At 42.6% G+C, this 25,076-nt stretch overlaps 1 protein-coding gene across 5 annotated transcripts in view; it reads right to left on the bottom strand.

The window, feature by feature from the left end:
• The window catches only part of CDKL5 (cyclin dependent kinase like 5), a 402,014-nt gene that overhangs the window by 217,094 nt on the left and 159,844 nt on the right, over positions 1–25,076 (bottom strand). For all 5 annotated transcript variants that reach the window (XM_044284001.1, XM_044284003.1, XM_044284000.1 and 2 more), the window contains exon 4: positions 24,886–24,920. In XM_044284001.1, the coding sequence (XP_044139936.1) occupies positions 24,886–24,920 (35 nt within the window). The remainder of the gene's footprint in view (positions 1–24,885; positions 24,921–25,076) is intronic.

Genomic DNA, 25,076 nt, shown 5'->3' on the forward strand with positions numbered 1-25,076 from the left:
CATCTGTATTTAGGATCATAATCTCTGACAAACAGAGCAGAGAAGAGGATGATGCAGCTCTTTAGCTCAGTGTTGTGAAGTAACTTGTATTCCTGTGTGATTTGGACAGGTTCTGTGTGTACTAATAGGATGGCGGACATTATATTTCTTATAGGCTTACTGGAGCACCTAGGGACTGGCCAGAGCCCTCAGAGCACTAGTTAGTAACACCCCTAGATTGACAAGGCTAGACGTCAATCCCTGTTTTCTTAAGCATGTGCCACATCTCTCAGTATTAGTGCTTGCTCGGTTGGAATCTGTGCTACTTGGACAGTACTAGCACATAGGCTGTGCAAGCGCCGAGACTAGGAGGTGCTCCAGTAACCTAATTTACTTATTAATAAAATGTGCTTTTCTCGGGAATGGGACCACAGAAATATAATGTATTAATGCATTAGCATCACAAGTATGCTTTTGAAAAGTTATGGTGCATTGGACCATTGATAATTTGCACCTTTTTGCCGTTTTAGGCTTTTTTTGCCAGTTTTGAAAATGATAAGAAATATGACAGATTTACTATAATTTGCACAAGAAATATGGGAAAGTAATAGTGGAAACCTATGCCTCCTCATAGCAGATATAGATGTCAGGTTTAAAGGGGTTGTGCAGGGGTTTTATATTGATGACCTATCCTCAGGACAGGTCATCAACATCAGATCAGCGGGAGCCAAACAACCGGCACCCTCGCCGATCAGCTGTTTAAAGAGGAGGCAGTGCTCCATGCGAGTGCTGCTTCCTGTTCATTACACTTCATTTGGAAGCGAATAAGTGTAATTACAAGTATTAGCTCTATTCACTTGAATGAAGCGAGAACATGTAATTACACTACGCCGCTTCTGCAAGCGAAAAGACGTGTAGTATAATAAGGAGGAAGCACACTCGCATGGAGTGCGGCCTCCTCTCCAAACAGCTGATCCGCAGGGGTGCCGGATTCCCGCCGATCAAATATTGATGACCTATCCTGAGAACAGGTTATCATAACACCCCTGCACAACCCCTTTAATGAACAGTCAAAGATGAGTCAAATTTTATAGTACATGCACCTCTAAAACTTGGTGCATCTTACTCCAATTAGAGATTCATAACGAATCTACGGATCTACAAATAAATTCACTCATCTCTAATGAGGACGCTGAGACAGTACGTGCCTAAAGAAATTGGTGATATTAATTTACACAAGGATGCTGAGACAGTATGTGCCTGACTTAAATGAGGATGCCCGGACAGTATGGGGGGAGATTTATCATCTCCCCTGTGCCAGAAAAGTGACGTTTAAAAGTCGGAAACTTATTGACTGCGACTGAAACGTAGGCATATGAAACATAGGTGTATTTACACTAAAGGGTCCTTTTACCTGGGCCAATAGAGTGGACAGTACTGAAGAACATTTACACTAAAGGGTCCTTTTACCTGGGCCAATAGAATGGACAGTACTGAAGAACATTTACACTAAAGGGTCCTTTTACCTGGGCCAATAGAGTGGACAGTACTGAAGAACATTTACACTAAAGGGTCCTTTTACCTGGGCCAATAGAGTGGACAGTACTGAAGAACATTTACACTAAAGGGTCCTTTTACCTGGGCCAATAGAGTGGACAGTACTGAAGAACATTTACACTGAAGGCTCCTTTTACCTGGGCCAATAGAGTGGACAGTACTGAAGAACATTTGTTTCCAATTACTGCCAGTTACCTGCAGCAATGATCACTGCTGTATGGGGATGAATGATCATTATTACGATTGTTCATCCTAATTCAGTTTACACTGGGCAATGTGCTGCCGAGAAAGGAGCATTTTTGGTGCCGTATGAAAGATGTGATCACCCATTTGTCAGGTAATCAGCGCACAACTACAATGGTGATTGAGCATTTGTATGAATTTTTATTACCAATAATTGGCTTAAAATTCAGCCCACGTTAAAGGGCCCCTAGGTCTCTGCAAACAGCTTGTTCCCGAGTCAGTGTTACAGATAAGTACATTTTGGATAAAGCTTACAAAATTACCCTAGCAGTAAAAGCAAACTTAATCATTATGATAATTTTTGAAAATGACAATTATCCTATTACAGCCTCCCTAAGAAACCAGAAACTCCAAATACCACAACAACCAAGGACTCAAGTGCGCTCTTTAATAGGAATCTTAAATTCCCCATGTTAAAATGTTTGTGCAGTGCATTACTAGAAACCCAGCTGAGCTATGTCCCTTCCTGATGAATAACTATTGATGTCTAGCGCTCTGCAAAATATCTTTCCCGCTAGTAAGGGGATGGCGGATGACTTTAGAACATTTCCGCAGGAGCCAGAAATGCTAATTATTGAAAATCTTTAATATCTTGATTTCTAAGGTCAGTATAAATGTAAAAACTTCTTAACACCTACCCTTCTAAAAATCAAAAGAAGAACTAACAAAAAAAGGGCCATTACTGATCATTATAAGAGGCAGACAACCTGTGGCTATATGATTGTTGAGGGACTACATGTTCCAGCCTGAATAACAGGGCTACAGGAAAAACAGGATAATGCATCGCTTCAGCTCTCACAACTTTGTAATTAGAAAAAAAATATTCCCAGCATATTTCATATTTTTGACAGGCAAATCCCTGGTTCATACAGATGTGGCAGATGTACGCTGGATCGGAAAGACCTAACAGAGTACCATAGGATTCTCTGATGGGCCCAAGCTCGGGCAGAATAATGGACCCCTAATAAAACAAGACCCCAAAGGTCAACTTGACTTGACAGGATAAAGTACATGTGCAATCTGTGCAGAAGGACAAGGGGCTCAGGAGCAAAAGCCTACCACCATCTAATCAAGAAAGCACCAATGGTTCCTAATGTCTACCTTGTTGCCTGTAAAGTAATGTTAAAGGGATATTCTGGTTATGACAAGTTATCCACAAGACAGGGAATAACCATTAGATTGGCGGAGCTCCTATTGCTGGGACCTCCATTAATCACAACAATTGGGAACCTGTACCTCTCAGGGCCCCCAAAATTAGTGGATAGGCAAGCTGCTCTATTCATCTCTATGGGGGGGGAGGGGTTCTGAAGACAATTGGGTACACCGCTCCCACCACAGATTTAATAGTTATCTCTGTGGCTAGGGGCTAACTTGTTACAGTCAGAATACCCCTTTCATTTTTTGTCACAAGTTTTACTGCTACATATTTTCCTTTTGCAGTCTGTGTCTGAACCAGATATACTATTAAATCTTATTGATTATACATCCTACATGTGCAATGATAAAATTTACGTGGACGTGCACATGTCCCTTATACATAGAGAGCAAGCCTTGGTGGGCCCAAGGAACTTCAGTCCAACACTGGATGTAATGCCTGAAGTCTTATTAACACAAATAGGTGCTATGTGCCAGTACCCAATGTACCTATTGTGCGGACTCTTGTAGACAGAATTAGCGGATGCAGTATAGAGGCAACAACAAGTTCTTTGGATCATACAGTTCAGTGTTTTATTCACACTTTAGGTAAGTGACAAAAAAAGCAGTCATATTCAAACAAAAAGTCACCTTGCGGTGTTGGTGGTAATACACAATGCGGCAATTCTGCCTCAAAGAGTCCTTGCTGATAGCAGAATCAACCTGTTTTCATGCCAAACAGGTAGCAAGCCTTCATCCAGACACAAGGCTCCCAGATCCCAACACAGAGACCTGGCTTCTGAGCCCAGCTGCCTATTTAAGGACAGCCAGGTGCTGCCAAAACCCGGACCGGCATTTAAAATCCGGTCCGGTATTTGACCTCACATGGCTGTAAATCAGCAGAGCAGTACATGCTGGGAGGAAAATACCTGTTTTCCCAGACCAAACCTCTCACTGTGTCACACTATGTGATAAGAGATTTTGTCAATTGCAAATGTACTGGTGTTAATTACGTGTCCAAAGAATTACGTGGGCAAAATGTAATTTCCATAGATGGATTTGGGAACATGTGTGTGATGTGTAAAACAGAAGGCAAATACCTGTGTCCAAACACATCCTGGAGGAGCACAATATATGAGTAGTGTGTCCTAGTTTGCAGGCTACTTAGCTTGTTCGCCACCCCCAAAAAGATGGGGTGACTAGGACCATCACAAGATGTCCTCTGTAACCCCTTTTGTTTTTAAGGAACTATTATGCTTCACAAGCTTTATACAATATACATATCATGTAGGATATTAGCATATCTTGAATGTGCATCACAAATTTGGGGAACTTTATTGGTTGTCTTGTTTTGATCATTTTGGGATGTTATCTGTGTATTTTCCCCCTACTGTGGTAAAATAACATGATAACTCTATTCTAGGGGTCAATTTGAATATATTTATATATTATAGGTCGTTCTGATTGTGGCAATGCCAAACATACAGTATTTTTATGGTTAATTATTTTTAACATTTTTTATTAAAAAAAAAGTTTTTTTTACTTATGTTTTTTGGGGGAGGGCAGCTCTTACTTTTAATTAAACTTTATGAAATATAACTTTTTTTTTTGTTTCATGAGGGGACTCGAAGCAACAATCCTTGGATTGCTTGTTTAATGCTTTGGGCTACATAGTACTCCATAGCACTACAGACTGTCAGTATTACACTGACCTATTAGACCAGGGGTGGCCAACCCGCGGCTCGCGAGCCGCATGCGGCTCCTCGGACCTTCACTTGCGGCTCTCAGAGGAGTGCGGTCTCCTCTACATATGCGGCTCGCAGGGGAGCGGGCCAGGGATGTCGCAGGTTTTAAAAATATTAGCAGCACGGGAGAAGGAAGAAGAAAGCAGTCCCCTCCTCCTCACTGTGCTGCTGCCGCTGCCACCAATGAGAATTAAGAGGGGAAGAGGAGGGGAGGGGCTGTTTCCACTGGGGAACGCAGCATAGAGGCCAGGTGTCGGCTATGAGATTCTGCCGGCACCCGCCCCCTGTATCTGTATTAAGAGGTTGTCATTGGTGGCGAAGTGCCCCCCCCCCTTAATACCATGCAGGCCCGCGCTCTGACCTGCATGTCAGGTCACTATGGAGAGGTCACCACAGTCTTCAGAGCAGCGGCAGCAGAGGTAGGATAAGCCTCCACAGTTTTATTTTATTAAAGTACTGATCTGGGGGTCTTATCTGACATGGGGTTAGTATGAGCTCAGATAAGACCCCCAAATCCTCATCAGACCCATAAGCCTCTCCAGTGCTCACATAAGACACTAAATATCAGACACCCCATGCTCACATCTCCCCTATGTCAAATCACCCATGAGCATCTGAGCATGGGGCGTCATCTGAGCATGGGGTGTCATCTGAGCATGGGGGGTCATCTGAGCATGGGGGGTCATCTGAGCATGGGGCGTCATCTGAGCATGGGGCGTCATCTGAGCATGGGGTGCCATCTGATAATAAGGCGGTCATCTGAGCATGGGGCGTCATCTGAAATAAGGCGGTCATCTGAGCATGGGCGGTCATCTGATAATAAGGCAGTCATCTGAGCATGGGGCGTCATCTGATAATAAGGCAGTCATCTGAGCATGGGCGGTAATCTGATAATAAGGCAGTCATCTGAGCATGGGGCGTCATCTGATAATAAGGCGGTCATCTGAGCATGGGCGGTCATCTGAGCATAAGGCGGTCATCTGAGCATGGGCGGTCATCTGAGCATGGGGTGTCATCTGAGCATGGGGTGTCATCTGAGCATGGGGTGTCATCTGAGCATGGGGTGTCATCTGAGCATGAGGGTGTCATCTGAGAAATCTTGAAACACATTGTGAAAAACAAAGATTGCCAGAAGTCTCACTAAAGCTGTCTACACTACAGGTAGGAAAGGTGGTTTAAATGCACTTTTAAATGTTTGATAACTCAATTGCAGTAATACTGTCGTGTGCACGCATATTTGTGTAAACGGATAGCTTGTGGCTCTTGGCAGTCATAAGATTTTTTTTGGGCTCTTTGTGTCTGTAAGGTTGGCCACCCCTGTATTAGACCATGCCTCTGTTTGTAAGGCCCCCAGCTGACAAGGTAACACATATGTACCCCGCGATCATGTTGTAGGGCAGTGGTGGCGAACCTATGGCATGGGTGCCAGAGGCGCACACAGAGCCCTCTCTGGAGGCACCCACGCCCTGTAAAAAGTGTAAGGCGTACCAATATGCCTTAGACTTTTCCTGCCATTCAGCAGCGCAGGACGCACTATGAACATCACAGGCAGCACTTGAATGTAGTCAGGTATTATAGCTAAATAATAAAGTACATGGAAGATATACTATATTGGACTGTAGTATTCAGGCTAACTTGCCATGTTGGCACTTTGCGATAAATAAGTGGGTTTTGGATTGCAGGTGGGCACTCGGTCTCTAAAAGGTTCGCCATCACTGTTGTAGGGTGTCAATGACTATACAGAGGGACATCTAAAAACTGTCCAGATATCTAGCTCTGATCCTGGCAGCTGTGATAAGAGCCCAGATGCGTATTACAGTTGAGCTCTGACCGCAATCTCTTGGGCACACTGAGCAGTGTCCATTAGAGCATCATAACTGAAATATTAATCATGATATAGGAACTGGCACCCAATTATGTATCCATAATTCAACATTAAAGGGGTTTTCCAAGATGACCTGTCCTAGCTGACTGAGAATGCACCGGCAGTCACAGTAGTGCCGCAGCCTTCGTGTAGCTTTCCCTAGGCTCTTTGACGTCAAGTTCATTGGTCATACGGCCTAGGCGCAGCTCAGCCCCATTGAATTGCATACAATGTACAGCGCTGTGCTTGGTGAGCTGAGAGAAGGCTGAAGTGCTACTGGGAGCGCCAGTGACTTCTCAAACATCTGATCGGTGGAGTTCCCGAGTGTCGAACCCCCACCGATCAGATACTGATGACCAATCTAGAGGATAGTATCCAAATAAAGAGTGGTGGCAGCATCTCCAATCCAAAAAGGTGTATTCACACAGGGTCCCTGAGACAGTACAAAAGGTCAAATAAAGTGTGACATTTCGGCTACATGGTAGCCTTTCTCAAGCTACCATGTAGCCGAAACGTCACACTTTATTTGACCTTGTGTACTGTCTCATGGACCCTGTGTGAATACACCTTTTTGGACTGGAGATGCTGCCACCACTCTTTATTTGGATATTACCGTGTTGACCCTAACGGATCTGGGACTGGCTGATGCATTCCTAGATGATCCGTGAGGTACTATAGTGCTGCTATATTAATATATTTCTAGAGGATAGATCATCAGTTAAAAAATCTCTGAAAAACTCTTTAATCACTGCAGAGGCATCTGCAACCGTTTTAATCATGGAAAGTGACCCTTTTGCTGATTACATATATGCAGTTTATGCAGTCACACAGTTGCCCTGTAGGAACGAATGCTACTTACCTCCTGCCATATAGATGAGTCACGTAGCTGGAGATCAATAAGTAAGGTTCATTATTTAGTTGATTATACGTTATATGTATTTACTTATGACTTAATGTGCATTACACTGGAAATCAAATTTCGCAGCAAATAAATGTTGTAACATTGACTTTTCCCAGTGTGTCAGTAGTTTGCTCCAGTTTCTGCTGTGTGTGGCACCAGACAATTGGATGATAATGAAAGTAGGACATCACAAGAAACTCTTCGGCACAGCTGCTACAGCACTCTGCATCAGAAAAAACATTGATCCAACCCGTCTCTTCAGAAATATCCAGGAGTCCTGCAGTTTACGGACGTTATCCAGGCAAGAAAGTTTACTTTTTAACTATTCTTAAATTGTTTTGCCAACCAAATTTACTTTTACAAATTAATTTTTTATGACTTGTCAATTACAATATATTATATTTTATACAATATATTATATTATAATATTATAACAGACTGGGCACGAACTAGAGGCTCAGTGCCCACATTTGGGGCATAAAGCTCAGCCGCCACTCCGGGGGAAAACCGTAGCCTACATTTTGTGGTACAAGTGTGACAAGCTATTTTGGGAGCATCTGTTACGGATAAAAGCCCTACATGCATTTGGGAATGTAGCACAGATGACATGTACTTACCAACCTTGCTGCAGTTGCGCCGCCGACGTCACTCAGTTGCCGCAGCAACCAGCGCCACTGACAGTTCTTGTGTGAAAAATATAGAACATACTGGAGGACATTTATTAAGCATGTTGCACCAGAATTTTGGCGTAAAAGGCACCAAAAAGAATGGCGTTTTGATTTGCACCAAATATATCAACTGTTTTCTCCACAATTTTCACCATAAAGAATGCATCACACCAGAAATAAGTTATCAATGTCAAAGTGGGTGGGGCTACCAAATTGGCGCATATTAAGCCTAATTTATCATCCTTTTGTGGGCAGAAATAGCTCAAATTGTTGCAAACAATAAAGCAGCTTATGTGGTGGTCTTCTGTGTAAAAAGTCGCATCTATGGCATAAAGATGAGACTTTTTGTCAGAAAGTCGCATTTATGAAAAGAAAAAACAACCTGTTGTGGTAACAAGTGATAGGTGAGTATTAAAAACAGGATGATAGAAATGAGCTAAACAGCAGGGTTCTGTCAGTAAATTGTCATTCAACAATGACGAAAACATCCTGAGTCTGAGACAAAAGTCGCAATTTACCACTGGAAATGTCGCAAATATGCTCCAAAAGTCGCAAATATATGTTCAAAAGTCGCAAGTGTGGTCCGGACAGGGTTGGCTGAAATGGCGCATTTCAGTTTTAAAAAGTCTCATTTTAGAGCTACTGGTGTTAAAATTTCGCAAATCAAGAGAAATAGGCAGATAATCAGGTTGATAGTTTAAAAAGTCATATTTTTTAAGCGGCGCGCAGCTTTTTATAAATGCGGTTAATAGGGGCGCTGCTAGGTTAAAACATTTGGGGCCTGGGCTCCGGATTTTTTGTCCCAGGCCTCAAATGTCATGCCTGCCTGCTAGATACAACTGTATTGCCATCCTCAGGACAGCAATACAATTTAATCTAATGCAGTGGAAGATATAAAGGACCTGTGATGACATCACAGGTCATGTGACCAGTAAAACAGGCAGTGGTTGAGAGGGATGATGTCACCATCACGTGATCAGTGCAAGAGAGGAAGGCTGTGAACAGGAGAAGTCCTGGGAAGAAGCTGTGTTGATGTCTGCTACATGAGGAGAGGTAAGTGAATGGAGAGGCAGAGCAATACTGGGAGTTGTGGTTATTTAACTGGGATTGTATGTTAGGGCTGAAGGGAGTGATGTTATTTACATGGGACTGTATATTGGAGGGGTCTTGGGGAGGGAGTGATGTTATTTACATGAGACTGTATGTTGATGGCGGCTGTGGGAGAGAGTGATGTTATTTACATGGGACTGTATGTTGGAGGGGGCTGGAGGAGGGAGTGGAGTTATTTACATGGGACTGAATGTTACAGGGGTCTGAGGGAGGGGTTGATGTTTTTTACATGGGACTGAATGTTGTGGGGGCCATTTTATTTACATGGGACTGTATGTTGAATGTGGTTGGTGGGGGGATGGTGTTATTTACATGGGACTGAATGTTGAGGGGGTGATGTTTACATGGGATTGCATGTTGGGGGTGATATTATTTACGTGGGACTGTATGTTGAAGGCGGCTGTAGATAGAGAGGGATATTATTTACATGGGACTGTATATTGGAGGGGGCTGGAGAAATGGTGTGATGTTATTTACATGGGACTCTATGGTGGAGGGAGGGAAATACTGTTATTTACATGGGACTATATATTAGAGGGGCTGAAGGGAGGAGAGCAATGTTATTTACATAGGACTGTATTTTGGAGGAGGCAGGAGAGATGGTGCGATGTTATTTACTTGGGACAGTATGGTGGAGGGAGGAATATAACTACAGGGGACACTGCTGGGGGCATTTTAAATACTGGGCGCACTTTAAGGTGAGCATTATAACAGTAGGGGGCAGTATAAATACTGGGGGCACTGTAGGGGTATTATAAATCCAGGGGACATTATAGGCATTCTTATTACTACCGGGGGGCTCTATAGGAGGGACTTATAGATCTGCCTCATTTCTACTCAGAGCACTATGGGGGGCTTATAACTACTGAGGGCTCTGTAGAGAGCTTTATTACCACTGGGGGAACAATAGGGGGCCTTATTACTACTGAGGGCTCTGTGAGGATATTATTAATACTGGAGGGCTCTTCCACTAATTGGGGCACTCTTGGGGAGCGTTATCACGGTTGAGGACACTGTAGGGGGCAGTATTACTAATGGGGGCATTCTTGGGGAGCATTATCACTGTTGGGGGCACTGTAGGGGACAGTATTAATAATGAGGGCATTCTAGAAGGGAATTACTATTGGTGGGACTATGAGGAACACTATTACTTTTGGGGGGCACTAATTTTTCTTCAGGATAGTATTTGGGGTATTGGGGGCACAGCGAGCAGCAGGATAACACTGTGAGGGCTCCAGGTTGGGGGATGATAATAGAAATGTAAGGAAGCTAAGATGTCTGTGTGTCACACTCTGAAGAGACGAGGCGGCTGAGAGAAGTTGTACGGACCAAATGGAGATGATGACAGAGATCTAGATCGAAGGAGACGTCACCTGGGAGGCACTGGATGCGACAGGTATGTCCTGCTGTATAGCGAGTACAGCAAAATGCGGTATGTGTGTGTGTGTGGGGGGGGGGGGGGCCCTTAGAGAACTGGGCCATATTCATTGGGGCTTGGGCCCCGGATCCTTTGAGGCCCTAGCAATGTCCCTGGTGGTGAAACAAATCACCACTTTTGATTTGTAACGTTAGTATGTTTTTGCAGCAAATTACGCCATTATTGATAAATTACCCCCACTGACTTTGATGGGTCAGTTTCCAACGTGGTTGCTGTCCATTTAAAACGCCTGAAACTCGCTTGTATGCATAAGCCATAAGTCTAAGAGACCGGTCAAATACATAATAAAGGGATACAGATCGGCATCTGACGTACTGTATAACTATTTACAGGAAATACCTCATAAAATTTAGCCTTTCCGTGTATCTGTATTACTGCACACAAATCCGAAACTTCCTGTTTCCGAACCCAAATCTGGATAACGTGTAATGTCAGCATTCTGGTAACTATCTCTTAACTAGTAACTAGTAAGAAACTGCCAGAGGCCACAAGCGCAGACAAGTGACAGCTAAATCCTTTTGTCATCATCCAGAAATTGCAGCGAAACAATAGGATATGCTCCTGAATATAATAACACAATTGTATGGAAGTTTCTGTGGGTTGGGCTTCGTTCACACCTGTGCTGAAGCCTCTGTGGCAGATTCAATTAAAAATAGCAGACAAAATAACTTTTGTCCAGTGAAATGCTGATGACAGAAGCCCGATAGACCTCATTGCGCTGCATGTTTAAAAAAAAAAAAACTGACTAGTGATGAGCGAATCGATTCATCTCATCAACCAGAGTTCTCCACCTGCAAGGGCCTTTCCCTGCAGCTAAAGATGCCACTTGTCTGAGGGCCGGACATCTCAGCTCTGCTTCCACTACTGTGCATGCGCCACTACACTTCCCAGTGGATGCGCTTTGGGACCTTTGCGCTTGCGCTGCCACTCGGAGGTGCGAGATTGTCAGGGCAAGCTGAGATGTCTGGCCCTGTGAAACCAGGAGGCAGGAGGAGCTTAGAACTCTGGCTGATGGGATGATTTGTAAGAAATTATTTTCTCATCTCTAAAACTGACAAAAATAAAATTAAAATGTATACAAAAAAATGTGCAAAAAAACACAAAACAATAAAACCACATAAAAAACTACTCATGTGACTATAGCCAAATACTTCAGCAACATAAATCTATCACCTGTTTTAAAAGTATAAAACAGTAGATAAAATCTGCCCGACTTCTTATCCCTACATACTGGCGCTCTCCAGATTTACCTACTATCGATCAATGGATTGGTAAGGTTGATCAATTTTACCGCCTTGAGGAACTCTCCCATTGTGAAATAAAATCCAGAAACACTTTCCTTCATGTCTGGTCTTTATGGAAAACATATAGACAATTGACTTAACCTGTTACGCTCTTTACCCTTGTGTTCCTGAATTTGTTACTCAAGTTTTGATCTACATAAAAAACAATATCTGTAAAATGTGTCAACACATTAATTGTCATCGGATCTAATGATTGTAACTAAATATGTAAACAGTTTTCTACTAAAGATGTATTATGCTTACAATTATCTATTATACGAATATTTTAAAACAATATCCGTATTGCTGAACCATTTACCAGGATTTTCATGTTCTAGAGCTAATAGCATTTTATTTTATTGCTGTTTTTTTTCTCTTGCATTTTTTAATGTTGATTGGCTTTTTTAACATTTTGAGTCTTTGGGTACAAAACATATACGGTAGTCGGCTAACTGTAGCAAAATTCCCATTCCATTATTCAAGGTGCACTTAAACTTTCCATTGTCTGGTGAGCATTTACCTACTTAAAGCAAAATGTATAATGGATGTGGGTGTGTAGGAAATGAATGGGCTGCAGCCATTTATCACAGGGATAGGTTTCCGTAATTATTTCAGCTTTTGACAGACTGACGCTCGAGACACAAAGAAAAATACAAAAGGAAAACAATTAGGAAGGCTGTGATTAGTCATTAACAGAATAATACAAAGCAATGAAAATGACCATAAGGGCTCGTTCATACGACAGTCTGAAACCCGTGCTGTGGATCGCAAATTGTGGTCCGCAATGCACGGGCACCGACCGTGGCCCAGCGGCAAGGGGATCGTGGACCCGTTCACTTGAATGGGTCCGCGATCCCTCCGTTCCGCAAAAAGATAGAGCATGTTCTATCTTTTTGCGGTGCGTAGGCACGGAACGGAACCCCAGAAAGCACTCCGTAGTGTTCTGTTCCGTGCTTACGTTCCGCATCTCCGGATTTGCGGACTCATTGAAGTGAATGGGTCCGCATCCGTGATGAGGAATGCACACGAAACAGTGTCCATGTATTGCGGTCTACAATACAGCAACGGGCAGCACACGTTCGTGTGAACAAGCCCTAATGCTGCTACTAGAGATGAGCGAATTTCATATTTTGGAATTCGTTCACGCTTCGTGTCGTGGTAAAGGCAGAATTGCATTATGGATTCCGTTACCACGGACCATAACGCAATTCTATGACAGAATGCATAACGGAATGCCTTCAGAGGCATTCCGTTATTCATTCCGTCATAATAGAAGTCTATGGGCTGCAAAATGGAGGGGGAAGTCTTCTACTGCATAATGGAAACGGTACAGATCAGTTATGCAGGCCAAAGATTTCTATTATGACGGAATTAATAATGGAATGCCTCTAAAGACATTCCGTCATAGAATTGCATTATGGTACGTGGTAATGGAATCCATAATGCAATTTACCTTTTACCACCTCTGGGACCCGCACCTACAAGGAGAACGGAGCCGGGGAGAGTTGTGGCTGGAGGAAAATCCAGCGCTCGGCTATTTTCGGCGGCTCCATAGAAATGAATGGAGGGCGGCTGTGCATGCGCAGTGCGCCCTCCTCCACTTTCTCCGCACCTATCAGACAATTATCCTAGCGATATGCCCCCATTGTCTAAGATGGGATAACCACTTTAAATGTAGTGCAGGGATAGACACTTTTGCGAGAATTTTACATCAGGTTGGCTTAAAATGCAAAATCATAAGCCACTCCCCTTTCCTGCAAAGCCAGACCCACTTTCTGACAAGCCCAACCCCCTTTTTAAACAAGATTTACTGGTAAAAAAAATTTCCCTAGAGAGAAGTCTATGGGAATATATCTAAAAAAATAAAAAAAAGCTCACACCAAAAGCACAACAAAACGCCAAGGGACAAGAAAATGCCACTACAAAAAAAGGATTGTTTATTGTTTCATAATAAAAATTTCCTGTTGGCCAGAATGTTTCATCTGGGAGCAGCATTTTTAAATATTTTAAATATTGGTTTAAAATGTTAGAGTAAAAAAAAAGTAGTGTGAAACCACTGGGAATGTTGCCTAAAAGGCCCTTTAGGCCAGGGCTGCAGAGAAATGCCAGTTACAATGTGAATTCGGAAAGGAAAACTACTGAAGAAGTTCCAACACAACCGGAACAATTCTGCACAGTCAAAATATTGACTCAATTCCTTTAAGATCCACAGTAATTGCTTCATTTTTGTGTTGCACAAATAGAACAATGAGAGAGAGAGAGACATAACTTACATTTATTCCCATTGCCTTAACCATATGAGGGCTTCTTTTTGTGGGATACATTTTTAATGGAAACATTTTAGGGTATATATACTTTGTTGATTCATTTTTATTAGCTCTTTCTGCAGGGAATGGAAAAAAAATGAAATTGTCTATGTGTGTACATTTACAGCTGTACCATAATCATTCACTATGCAGCCTAAGCCCTCATGCACACGGCCCACAAATCGCGGATCCAGAAAATGCGGATGCGGTCCCTGGGCATCCAGTACTTTTCGCGATCCCCTTTGTAAAAAAAATGCCCTTTCTTGTCTGCAGAACAAGCAAGAATAGGAGATGTTCTATAATTTGCTGCATGGATGAGGACAGCATCCCGGATGACAGCACACATGATGCATTTTTTACGGCCCCATAGAAACAAAAGGATCTGCGTGCGATCCACAGAAAGTGCGACTTGGACTGAAAATACAGTTGTGTGAATTTAGGCTAAAATAAATTTAACACATTATTTAAATTGTACATGGGGTCTATATTTTTTAAAGGGTTTTGTGTCTGTATATATTTTGGGCTTTAGTCTGAGTTTATTCACTTACAGAACAGTGTAGTCTATGCCCCTATTTCGGGCTTATACCAGTTAGATTGGGGGGGGGGGGCACTCATGGGATCTCTGGACTGGGCCTGCTAATGTGTTAAAACGGCCGGAGTTGGTGGTATACAAGTCAGCTCTTAGCAAGCTCTGCCTCTGATGCCACCGGAGGTAAAGCAGCTATCCTATGAGTCAGTGTTTGACCTTTTAAACAGGACTTGAGACATGACTTGGATAATAAATAAAAAAGGCCGGCATCTCATCTGCTGTTTGGGGTAATTGCCCCTCATCAGTTCAGAGCAGAGAGTACTGGCTTAACTGGGTGAGAGGCCTCCTTTTAGGCACTCTTCAAAAGGAGATATTATATTCCCTGAATCCTGACCTAGGCCTTTTTACAGGGTTGAACATTGACTTGTAGGATATCTACCTTATATCTGGTGGCATCAGAGGCAGAGGTTGCTTGGAACGGTCATGAGTGAAACCCATAACAGTTCCAATTATGCAGTTCCCCAATCTGTCACCTATATCAGTGTTCCTCAACTCCAGTCCTCAGGGCCCACCTGTCGGTCATCATTTGAGAATATCCCACAGAATGAATACCTGAGGTAAGTCCTGATGCATGAACACTGCTTATATCACCTGCACAAAACTAAGCAAACCCTGAAAACATGACCGGCAGGTGGGTCCTGAGGACTGGAGTTGAGGAACACTGACCTATATGTAACCAAGAAGTTTGTATCTCAGTGACTTGGGATCATCTGCTGAACATACTTAGCTACTATATGCAATTGATATAACGGCACCACTGCAAAGGTGACAGTCTCCAAAGCCACTGCACCTACATGAGGACAGGCCGATTGCTGTGGCTCTGGCTGGTGGAATTTCTTTTAATCGTCTGGTATGGCGGAGAGAAGCTGCTGGTAAGTAGTCATTTCTACACACTATTGAAATCAATGGGCTGTCATGTAATACAAGGTCAAACTGAGTTCAGTTGAGAGCTAGACCCGCATTTAACAATAACATTAATCTCCGGCTAACAGTTAAGGCCCTGAACCATGACATCCGGTGATGTCTATGATGTCCATTTTTAACGGCAGCGCAGAATGTACATAAAAATGTGTCGCTTGTTCTCATTTTAGGCACAGGACCGGTTTATGGCACTTACTGTACAGTAACTGGTAGGCCTCGGCTTAAAATGGATTTGTAAAGGCAAGCTGGGGTTAACAAAGGAAGAACTGGAGAATTATTGTATGCGAAAAGCAGTTTCCAACCTGCTGGGTTAATAACATGGTAACATAGTTTATAAGGCCGAAAAAAGACATCTGTCCATGCAGTTCGGCCTGTCATCCCGCAAGTTCATTGATTAATTAATAGATTAATAAAGTGACTGGAAACAGAGTGAAAAAGAGCAAACTAAGGGCAAAGGAACTCAATTACAATTGAACCTTTAGATATTGTTCACACAAGGTCATGACTATATGCAGTAAAAAGAGAAAGAACACCAGAAAAATGCCAGACCTACAACATGCTCAAAAATCTATACAGCAAGGTCTACAATACAACCACAGCAGAAAAACAACACATATTTGGTGACCAGATTTTGAATACGATATGCCATCAATGTGTGATCACGAGGTACCCCCAAGGATCAGCAAAAGACAAAGGCCTGCACACAGTTAAAGGGGTTGTCCCACAAAACATAGCCTAAATTTTTCAAACCAGCACCTGGATCTGAATACTTTTGTAATTGCAAGTAATAAAAGATGTAGTCTAGCCACTGAGTTATTCACCGAAATCTATCTGTATAGCGCCACCTGCTGTTTGCCCTTTTTCTAAATTCTCTGTCCTGCTCATTGAGGTTGACGCACATGCTCAGTTCCATCCTTCAGCTGCCACCAGCTGCAGCAGAAAAGACACGCTCCCTAAAAAAGGTCACGCCCCCTGAGCTGACAGCTGGCAATAAATGTTGCAGAGCAATTGGAGCAATGATCCATGTGAAGTACAAGGCTGGTTCTACGTTTGTTAGAATCAGACGGTCATGTTCTACCCATTTTTTGTTACATTACTCATGGGGTAACCCCTTTAAGAAAGCATCGCCAACCACATTAACAGTAGGTAAAGGGATATCCCCATCTGGACATTTATGGCATATCCACGGGTAACATACTTCCAGAAGTACGTCATTTAGCGTGCCCAATCCCTTCTATGGGAGATGCCCTTTCAATTTTTGAGCTAAAATAGAACTTGGAATCTATTCTTCGGTATTTTACTTCTTTAGGCAAGAATAATGCAGTTTAATTGCATGGAAACATTTAGCAACATTAAACGTGGCAATCCCCGACAGTTACTATAGAAACAGATTCAGAGAAAAATGGAGGAACGTGCCGGAAAATCTACAACAGCACACTATCTGACCAAACTGATGCACGACTGATAAGTCAGACGTTTCTTGGCTGGTCTGTATGAAGATATATCCTAGGACTTGTTCACATCTGCAAGTCCCCTCCATTTGTGGCTTTTGTCACAGATTCTGTGAAAAAGACTGGACAAAAAAGTAATGCAAAAAGTCAAGAAAAAAAGCTGCATCTCTAACGGAGCAGAGCAATGGAAAGCGATAATGCTGGGTATACTTAAAGGGCATCTGTCAGCAGGTTTGTACCTATGTAAACCTGTTACATGTGCACTTGGCGGCTGAAGGCATCTGTGTTGGTCCCGTGTCCATATGTGCCCACATTGCTGAGAAAAATGATGTTTTATTATAGGCAAATGAGCCTCTAGGAGCAACGGAGGCAGCGCTGTTACACGTAGAGGCTCTGCTCTCTCTGCTACTGCCGCACCCTCTGCTTTTTAATTGACAGGGCTGGACAGTGAAAAAGTTAACACACCTGGTCCTATCAATTAAAGTGCAGAGGGCGCGGCAGTAGCAGAGAGAGCAGAGCTTCTACGTGTAAGGCCTCATGCACACGACCGTTGTTTCATTCCGTGTCTGTTGTTCCGTTTTTGTGATTTTCTGCGGACCCATTGACTTTCAATGGGTCAGTTGAAAACTCAGCTAATGCACCGTTTGTCATCCGCGTCCGTGATCCGTGGTTCTAGTCCATCAAAAAAATATAACCTGTCCTATTTTTTTCACGAAAAACGGTTCGTGGACCCATTCAAGTCATAGGGTCCGTGAAAAAATGCGGAGGCACACAAGATTGTCATCCGCGTCCGCGTCCGTTTTTTTCCTATCATTTGCATGGCAAACTTGACTTAGACTTTTTTTTTACTTTCCTTCATGTCTGGTGATCCTCCAAAAATAAAGGAAGACGCACAGAAACAAAAACGGAAACGGATCACGAAACAACGGAACCCCATTTTGCGGAACGGAACACAACAACGGTCGTGTGCATGAGGCCTAACGACAATGCCCTCTTTGCTTCTAGAGGCTCATTTGCATATAATAAAACACCTTCTCAGCAATGTGGGCATATATGAACAAGGGACCAACACAGATGCCTTCAGCTGCCAAGTGCACATGTAACAGGTCAGCCAGTTTCATAGGTACAAATCTGCTGACAGATGCTCTTTAAAGTGTAAGCCTAATGCAGGAATACAATGCCCCTCTGTCTTCTGTTTACAAGGAGTTGGAGACAGACAAGCCATAACAAAGGACCATTGGAAAGGGACAGGGGACATTAATGAAAGCTGATCTTTTGACAATCAATGACAGACTAACTCAGGTATACACGCCTAGCTCTAATACACTAGCAAATAAAAATAAAATATTACACTTTAAGCTCCATACACATTCAATAGCTGCTGGCCAAACGATCACTCAGCTGACAGCTATCTCTCCCATACATATACACGTTCGGCTCGGCTCGGCTGAACGTGTCTTTGTATGCTATGGGAAGAGAAAGCAGCTGCCAAACAGTTCTGGCGAAAGCTTATGTCCCCAGAGACCAAAAGGATCTGAATATTTTCGTACGATCCTTATCTCCCCCAACATCATGTCGGGGAAAAGTCAGAAGCTCCCCACATACATTAGTGTGTCGGCAGAACGCGCCATTCTCTGCAACCAGCATATGATATAAATGGTTCCAAGCCCCCTTCAATCTTACATGAAATATATGAAAAAGGAAATGGCGTCAGAGCTTGGGCCCACCGGAGGACCCTCTTGCAGTTTAGTGGGACAGTGCGACCCTTTATGTACATTCTTCTGTGGTCAATGAGCTGATTGCTATTGCGCAGTTCTCCTTGAAGAACAGTCCAGGTCACAGAAGCTAGGCAGCTCTATAGATGTACACACATGTTGCTGTCTCAGCAGGATGGCTCCCGGCATTGCGTGTAGTGTCAATATTAAGACCGTGCTATTAACAAACGTTCTCTACACCCCCATTGATTACCTTCATGAAATATTCACAGGTTACTGCATGTGTTTCACTCCACATAAGACCTGCAGAGGCGTGTGGGTAGAACGAAATTAGCCAGAGGACTTGTAAATCATTAACCCCGTGTTACACAGCCTAATCAGAAGCGCAAATACAGCAAGAAGGCAAAAACATGCAACAAAACTTCCCGTCTGTCAGTTAATACTCTACATTTGTCAAAATTGCCAGGAAAAAAGGAAAGTTTCACCTTTTCAACCCTTCCCTTAGCTTTCCAGCAGCATTACAGTTGATAAAAACGTTACCTTTATAAGCAATCGTGGACTTATAAAACTGGCAAAAATCATCTTAGTAGGATATGCAAATGAGGGCTCGCAAGTGCCCAGGGCGGCGTCAACGTCGTAGGTGCCCAGGCAGCTCTGCCTTATCGTCGCTTTACCCCGCCCATTCTTTCCCTCTGCCCGCCCATCCTTTTTCTCTGCCTGCGCCTGCGCGCTGAGTCCGTCAGCCGGCGCATGCGCACTGCGATGTTCAGTCCTGGTATGGCATCACAGTAATTAATGCGCATGCGTCGGCTAACGGACAAGTTAGACTGCGCATGCACATTAATTACTGTGATGCCGTACCAGGAATGGACATCGCAGTGCGCATGCGCCGGCCGACGGACTCAGCGAGCAGGTGCGGGATCTCGGCGAGAGAAGAAGTAAGAAGATGGGCGGGCAGAGAGAAAGACTGGGCGGGGGGAAGCGACGATAAGGTAGAGCTGCCTGGGCACTTGCGAGCCCTCATTTGCATATCCTACTAAGATGATTTTTGCCAGTTTTATAAGTCCACAATTGCTTATAAAGGTAACGTTTTTATCAACTGTAATGCTGCTAGAAAGCTATGGGACGGGTCAAGAATAGATGTTGTTATATTATTGCTCCAAATTAGTCCTATGTATTGATGAGCATTAGTGTTGCGCGAATCGAAGTTAACGTGGACTTCAATCCAAATTTCAGGAATTTCCGCGCCTTCCGTGGTAACAAATCAATTTTTCCTGCAATGCCAGTAAAAACACAAAAATACATACCTCATCCATTTGCTTGTGAAGAGGTAGTCGCGGCCATCTTGACGACTTCCCCATGAGCAAATGGATAAGGTGAGTATGTATTTTTTCTGCACCCAGCTTAGCAATATCAAAAGGGGCTCTGAGTGTACTAGGCGTATTTCTGTCACAGAATCTGCGACTTTTCCCCGCTCATGCCAGGTCTAAAAAAGGGTGTGTGGCGTGGGCTGAGAAGGGGACAGACTGGCAGGCCCATCTCATCCATCATTCTCTACGCCTAGGCATAGAAAATGGTCTAAATGTAAGACAGCTCGGAAGATGTTTTACATTTAGACTGGCGCTGAACGCGCCGAAATTATGTTGAGGTCTGCGCCTCTTCATAACTTCTGTGGATCCACCGCCAGATATAGGGGTTATTCAGACCCCCTCAAAAGGCTCAATTATGAACTGATATACACCATTTTTGTGGTGTATATCAGTCGCAGATTTTGTTGCATGCCATTTTGCAGCAAAAAACAGCGACTTTTCCCCGCTCACACTATTTTTCCAGTAATGGCGTGAGCGGGGAACATGGTGGGCCAACAGGTCCCTCTCTTTCATAATTTTCTATGCTACTTTTTGATGTAAAAAATGGCTTAAATGTACGCCAGCAAGTCCCGCAAATCACATGTCCTGCTGGAGGAAGCGCCTCCACATAAACTTTGGCGCTTCCTCTAGCAGTACACAGACACTTAAGACCAGCGTTTTAATTAATGAGCCGCTTAGCTTTAGTAAAATTTAGGGGTTTATTAAACTGGCACTCAGGCTTAAATTAAATCATCCCTGTACAGTGAAGTTGGCATTTCGTTTTTTTCTTCCAGACGAAGGCATCCTTCAAGGTGAAAATACCAGATGTAGGAGAAGGCGCTGACTGAATTCCTGCAAGCCTTTTACATTTGGTTGCTGAAAACGAGTGGTTTTCAGCCTATGTAGACACCAATCTTCACTCAGAAAAGGTTACATTTGCATTGACTTGCTGAAGGCCCACATTGCTACAAATACGATATAAAGTGCACCTGTCACCTTCACTCATCCACTTGTGAGAATAGAACCGGGTATGTGGGACATCTTGGTCCACAATGAACAGAGCAAGCGTTAGTTTTGGCAACTATTTAAAGGGATTGTCTCACTTCAGCAATTGGGTGCTCAATGAGCAGTACAATCACCTGTGCAAACATTTTAGGCAGGTGCGGGGAAAATGCTGCAAAGTAAGCATGCTTTCAAAAACTGAAGTGTTGATAGTTCAAATATACATTTATTCTGCAGCAGGACAATGACCGCAAACATACAGCCAATGTCATTAAGAACTATCTTCAATGTAAAGAAGAACATGGAGTCCTAAGATGATGACTAGAGATGAGTGAATTTCATATTTTGAAATTCGTTCATGCTTTGTTTGGTGGTAAAAGCAGAATTACGTTATGGATTCCATTACCCCGGACCATAACGCAATTCTATGCATTCCGTCATAATAGAAGTCTGTGACCTGCATAACGGATACGTCCCGTTTCAGTTGTGCAGGAGAGGACTCCCCTGCAAAACGGAAACAGGACGGATCCGTTATGCAGGCCATAGACTTCTATTATGATGGAATGAATAACGGAATGCCTCTAAAGGCATTCCGTCGTAGAATTGCGTAATGTCCGTGGTAACGAAATCCATAACGTAATTCTGCTTTTACTACCAAACGAAGTGTGAACGAATTTCATGACATGAAATTCACTCATCCCTAATGATGTTATGGTCCCCGTAGAGCACTGATCTCAACATCATCGAGCGTGTCTGGGTTTACATGAAGAGACTGAAGGATCTGAGCGAGCCTACATCCATAGGAGAACTGTGGTAAGTTCTCCAAGATGTTTGGAACAACCTGCCAGCTGAGTTCCTTCAAAAACTGTCTGAAGTGTTCCTAGAAGAACTGATGCTGTTTTGAAGACAAAGGGTGGTCACACCAAATACCAATCTGATATAGATTTATTTTTCTGCATTCAGTTTGCATTTTGTTAATTGATCAAAATAAACTGTTTACACGTCTATGTTGGAAAGCTTTCTTCTTACTTTCCAGCATTTTTCCACACTTAAAACTTTTGCATAGCACTGTATATTACAAATTATCACAATAATAGAGTCACAGACTACAACTCTGAACATTCTCCTCTGCGAATCTAAAGATTGGAATGGCACAGAAGTGGACTGGATCAGATGTCATCTAAACTGACGTGGTACAGGTCAATAGTTGAGAAGATGGGAAGGTCGGTGACAGCACATAGGCTATTAAAGAGCAACCAAGGGTAAACCACATACTGCTCATATACGTCAAGCCTAGGAAATAGTACACAGCACAGTATAGGTGTTCCAGTATACCACATGTCCATAGAGCACAGTAACACCATAAATCCATAGAGCTTTCAAACCCTACATGTATGCTACAAATAAAGCCACTTCTCTAAAGAAAATTGCACTATAAATGCTGCTTCCTTTAGCCCATGTCCATTACCATGAAGAGAAAAAGACCACCGGAAATCCTTTCAATGCAGGGCATTTAGTCAGTACAATTTTGTACTTTTGAGTGGAAGATGCTAGACAATGCACACACAGAAAAGCCTAATGCCCTCTCACGGGGAACCCATTAGAAGTTTCAAGAGATCACTATGCAGACTTGATTCTTCCAACCCTTTTCAGTTTTCTCTACTTTACTTTTCATATGACTGGTTTGATGAAATGCTCATCAGAATTGTCTCCACATTTGACCAGTACTTTTTTATATCACTACTTATTCCTATGTCTCATACACTGTAAATCCTATAACTTTGCCTGTCACGCACTTTGAAACTATACAAAATGCAATGTCATATAAAAACAATGCTTAAAGGGATATTCCCATTATGTAAAGTCACCACCTATCGTCAGGATAGAGGATAACCATTAGATCGGTGGGGTTCTACTGCTGGGACCTCACCAATCACGATAACAGGGAACCAGTATCCCGCGGAAAGGAATGGAGCAGCCGGTCAGGCATGTGTGCAGCCACTCCATTAATTTCTATGTGAGTTCCAGAGATAGCCGAGCACGATCTCTGAAACTCCCATAGAAATGACTGGAGTGGCTAAGTGCATGCTCTGTCTTATGGACCTACTGCTTCTTTTGCTCTGGCCTGCCAGTCCATGAACTAGGCAAGAAAACCCACAAAATTGTCACACAAGTCTATAATTTCTTTTGCTACCTTGCACTACAACTCCTGAACTCTAGGAGAAAAGTTTAAAAATACCCACTAGTCTAAGGTTGATCAAAATGGAAGGCTTCAACCAAAACATTCATTTGCCGGGTAAAATTTAACTATGAACGATCAGTTTAAAGAGGTTCTCCGAGAATTAAGAAAATGAAAATACTTAAATATTACTTTATTATAGATATATTCTCAAATACCTTTCATTAGTTATAATATAATGGCTAGTTTTGTCTGGCAATCAGGGGAAACAAAATGGCCACTGTCCCATTAGTTCATACAAAACCTGTCCCAATCATACATGAAGACAAGTTACTTTAGAACACTGAGGTAAAGAGAGGAGGATGAGGCAGCACTATGGCTTATTGTGGTGAAGTAACTTGTCCTCCTGTGTGATGAGGACAGGTTTTGTGTGTACTGATAGGACGGCAGCCATTTTATTTCTCCTAATGATTGCTCCCTGGACAAAACAAGCCATTCTAAGCAATGAAAGGTATTTGTGAATATATTTATTATAAAATAATATTTAAGTATTTTCATTTTTTTAATTCCTGGAGAATTCCTTTAACCAACCATCTTTGTCTGAAAAGAAGCTGACAATGTTTGAAATTATCGTCCAGTAGTTGGAAAAAATATATTTCGTTCACAGAAGGATTGTCTGTGGAGAAAAGATTGTTCTTTGAAAGAGTGTTTCAGGAAGATCATTCTATCTCTGTTCAGTGTTATTAACTCCCCTAAAGGACCGGACCAATTTTTGTTTTTTTATTTTCATTTTTACTCCCTGCCTTCCCAGAGCCATAACTTTTTTATTTTTCCATTTTTTTTCCCATTGCCTTTGGGTGTCTGCTCTATGGTGTTCACTCAGATTTTGAGTAGGCGTGCTTTCACACGACATTTACGACGGTTGTACTTAAGAGGTTAAATGTTTGTGAACGAATGTAATGGAGAACATGGACTAACGCATATAGGGAAGACACAACTTGCTATAAACAATGTGGGTTTAAACAATAAAACAATGTTATCTCAGCTGTGACAGCCATACATCCTACATTAAAATAATAACCATCACATTTTTGAGACCCTGGCAATATAGTCAGTTTTACTCCAGCCTGGAGATAGTGAATATGCTATAGTATTCCTATAGCAGTTTATGATTCCTATTTTGTTTCCAATTCCTAAGATTTCAATTATGGCTGCATAATACACAAATATGTGTCTCCCAGAGAAGGAGAACTCAAGGTGACTCTCTTTCTCTAGGAGATACCTCTTTGCATATTATTTACCCATGGTGAATTGCCATTTAATCTCCATACACAACTGGTCTCCATAAGGAGAGCTCATACCTTTTCTAAATCAACGTCTGCACCAAAATATCAATACAAAAAAGAAGGAATGTAAATTAAAATGGAACAAGTGCAAGCAATTGTTCTTACCTTGTGTCGACATTTAAGCACCACTCCATAGGCACCTAAAGATAAAGAAAGAGAACTAGTTATACTATACCGTACATAGTTTTCCATGCTTATGACACCAGTATGCTCACCAGATCATGTCATCATAGATCAGAAGTCATTATTTTCTATTTGAATCGGTTTGCTCAGCACTATTCAGCACCTTTGTTTTG

The sequence above is a fragment of the Bufo gargarizans genome, chromosome 3, assembly GCF_014858855.1.
Source record: "Bufo gargarizans isolate SCDJY-AF-19 chromosome 3, ASM1485885v1, whole genome shotgun sequence".
Taxonomy (NCBI): domain Eukaryota; kingdom Metazoa; phylum Chordata; class Amphibia; order Anura; family Bufonidae; genus Bufo; species Bufo gargarizans.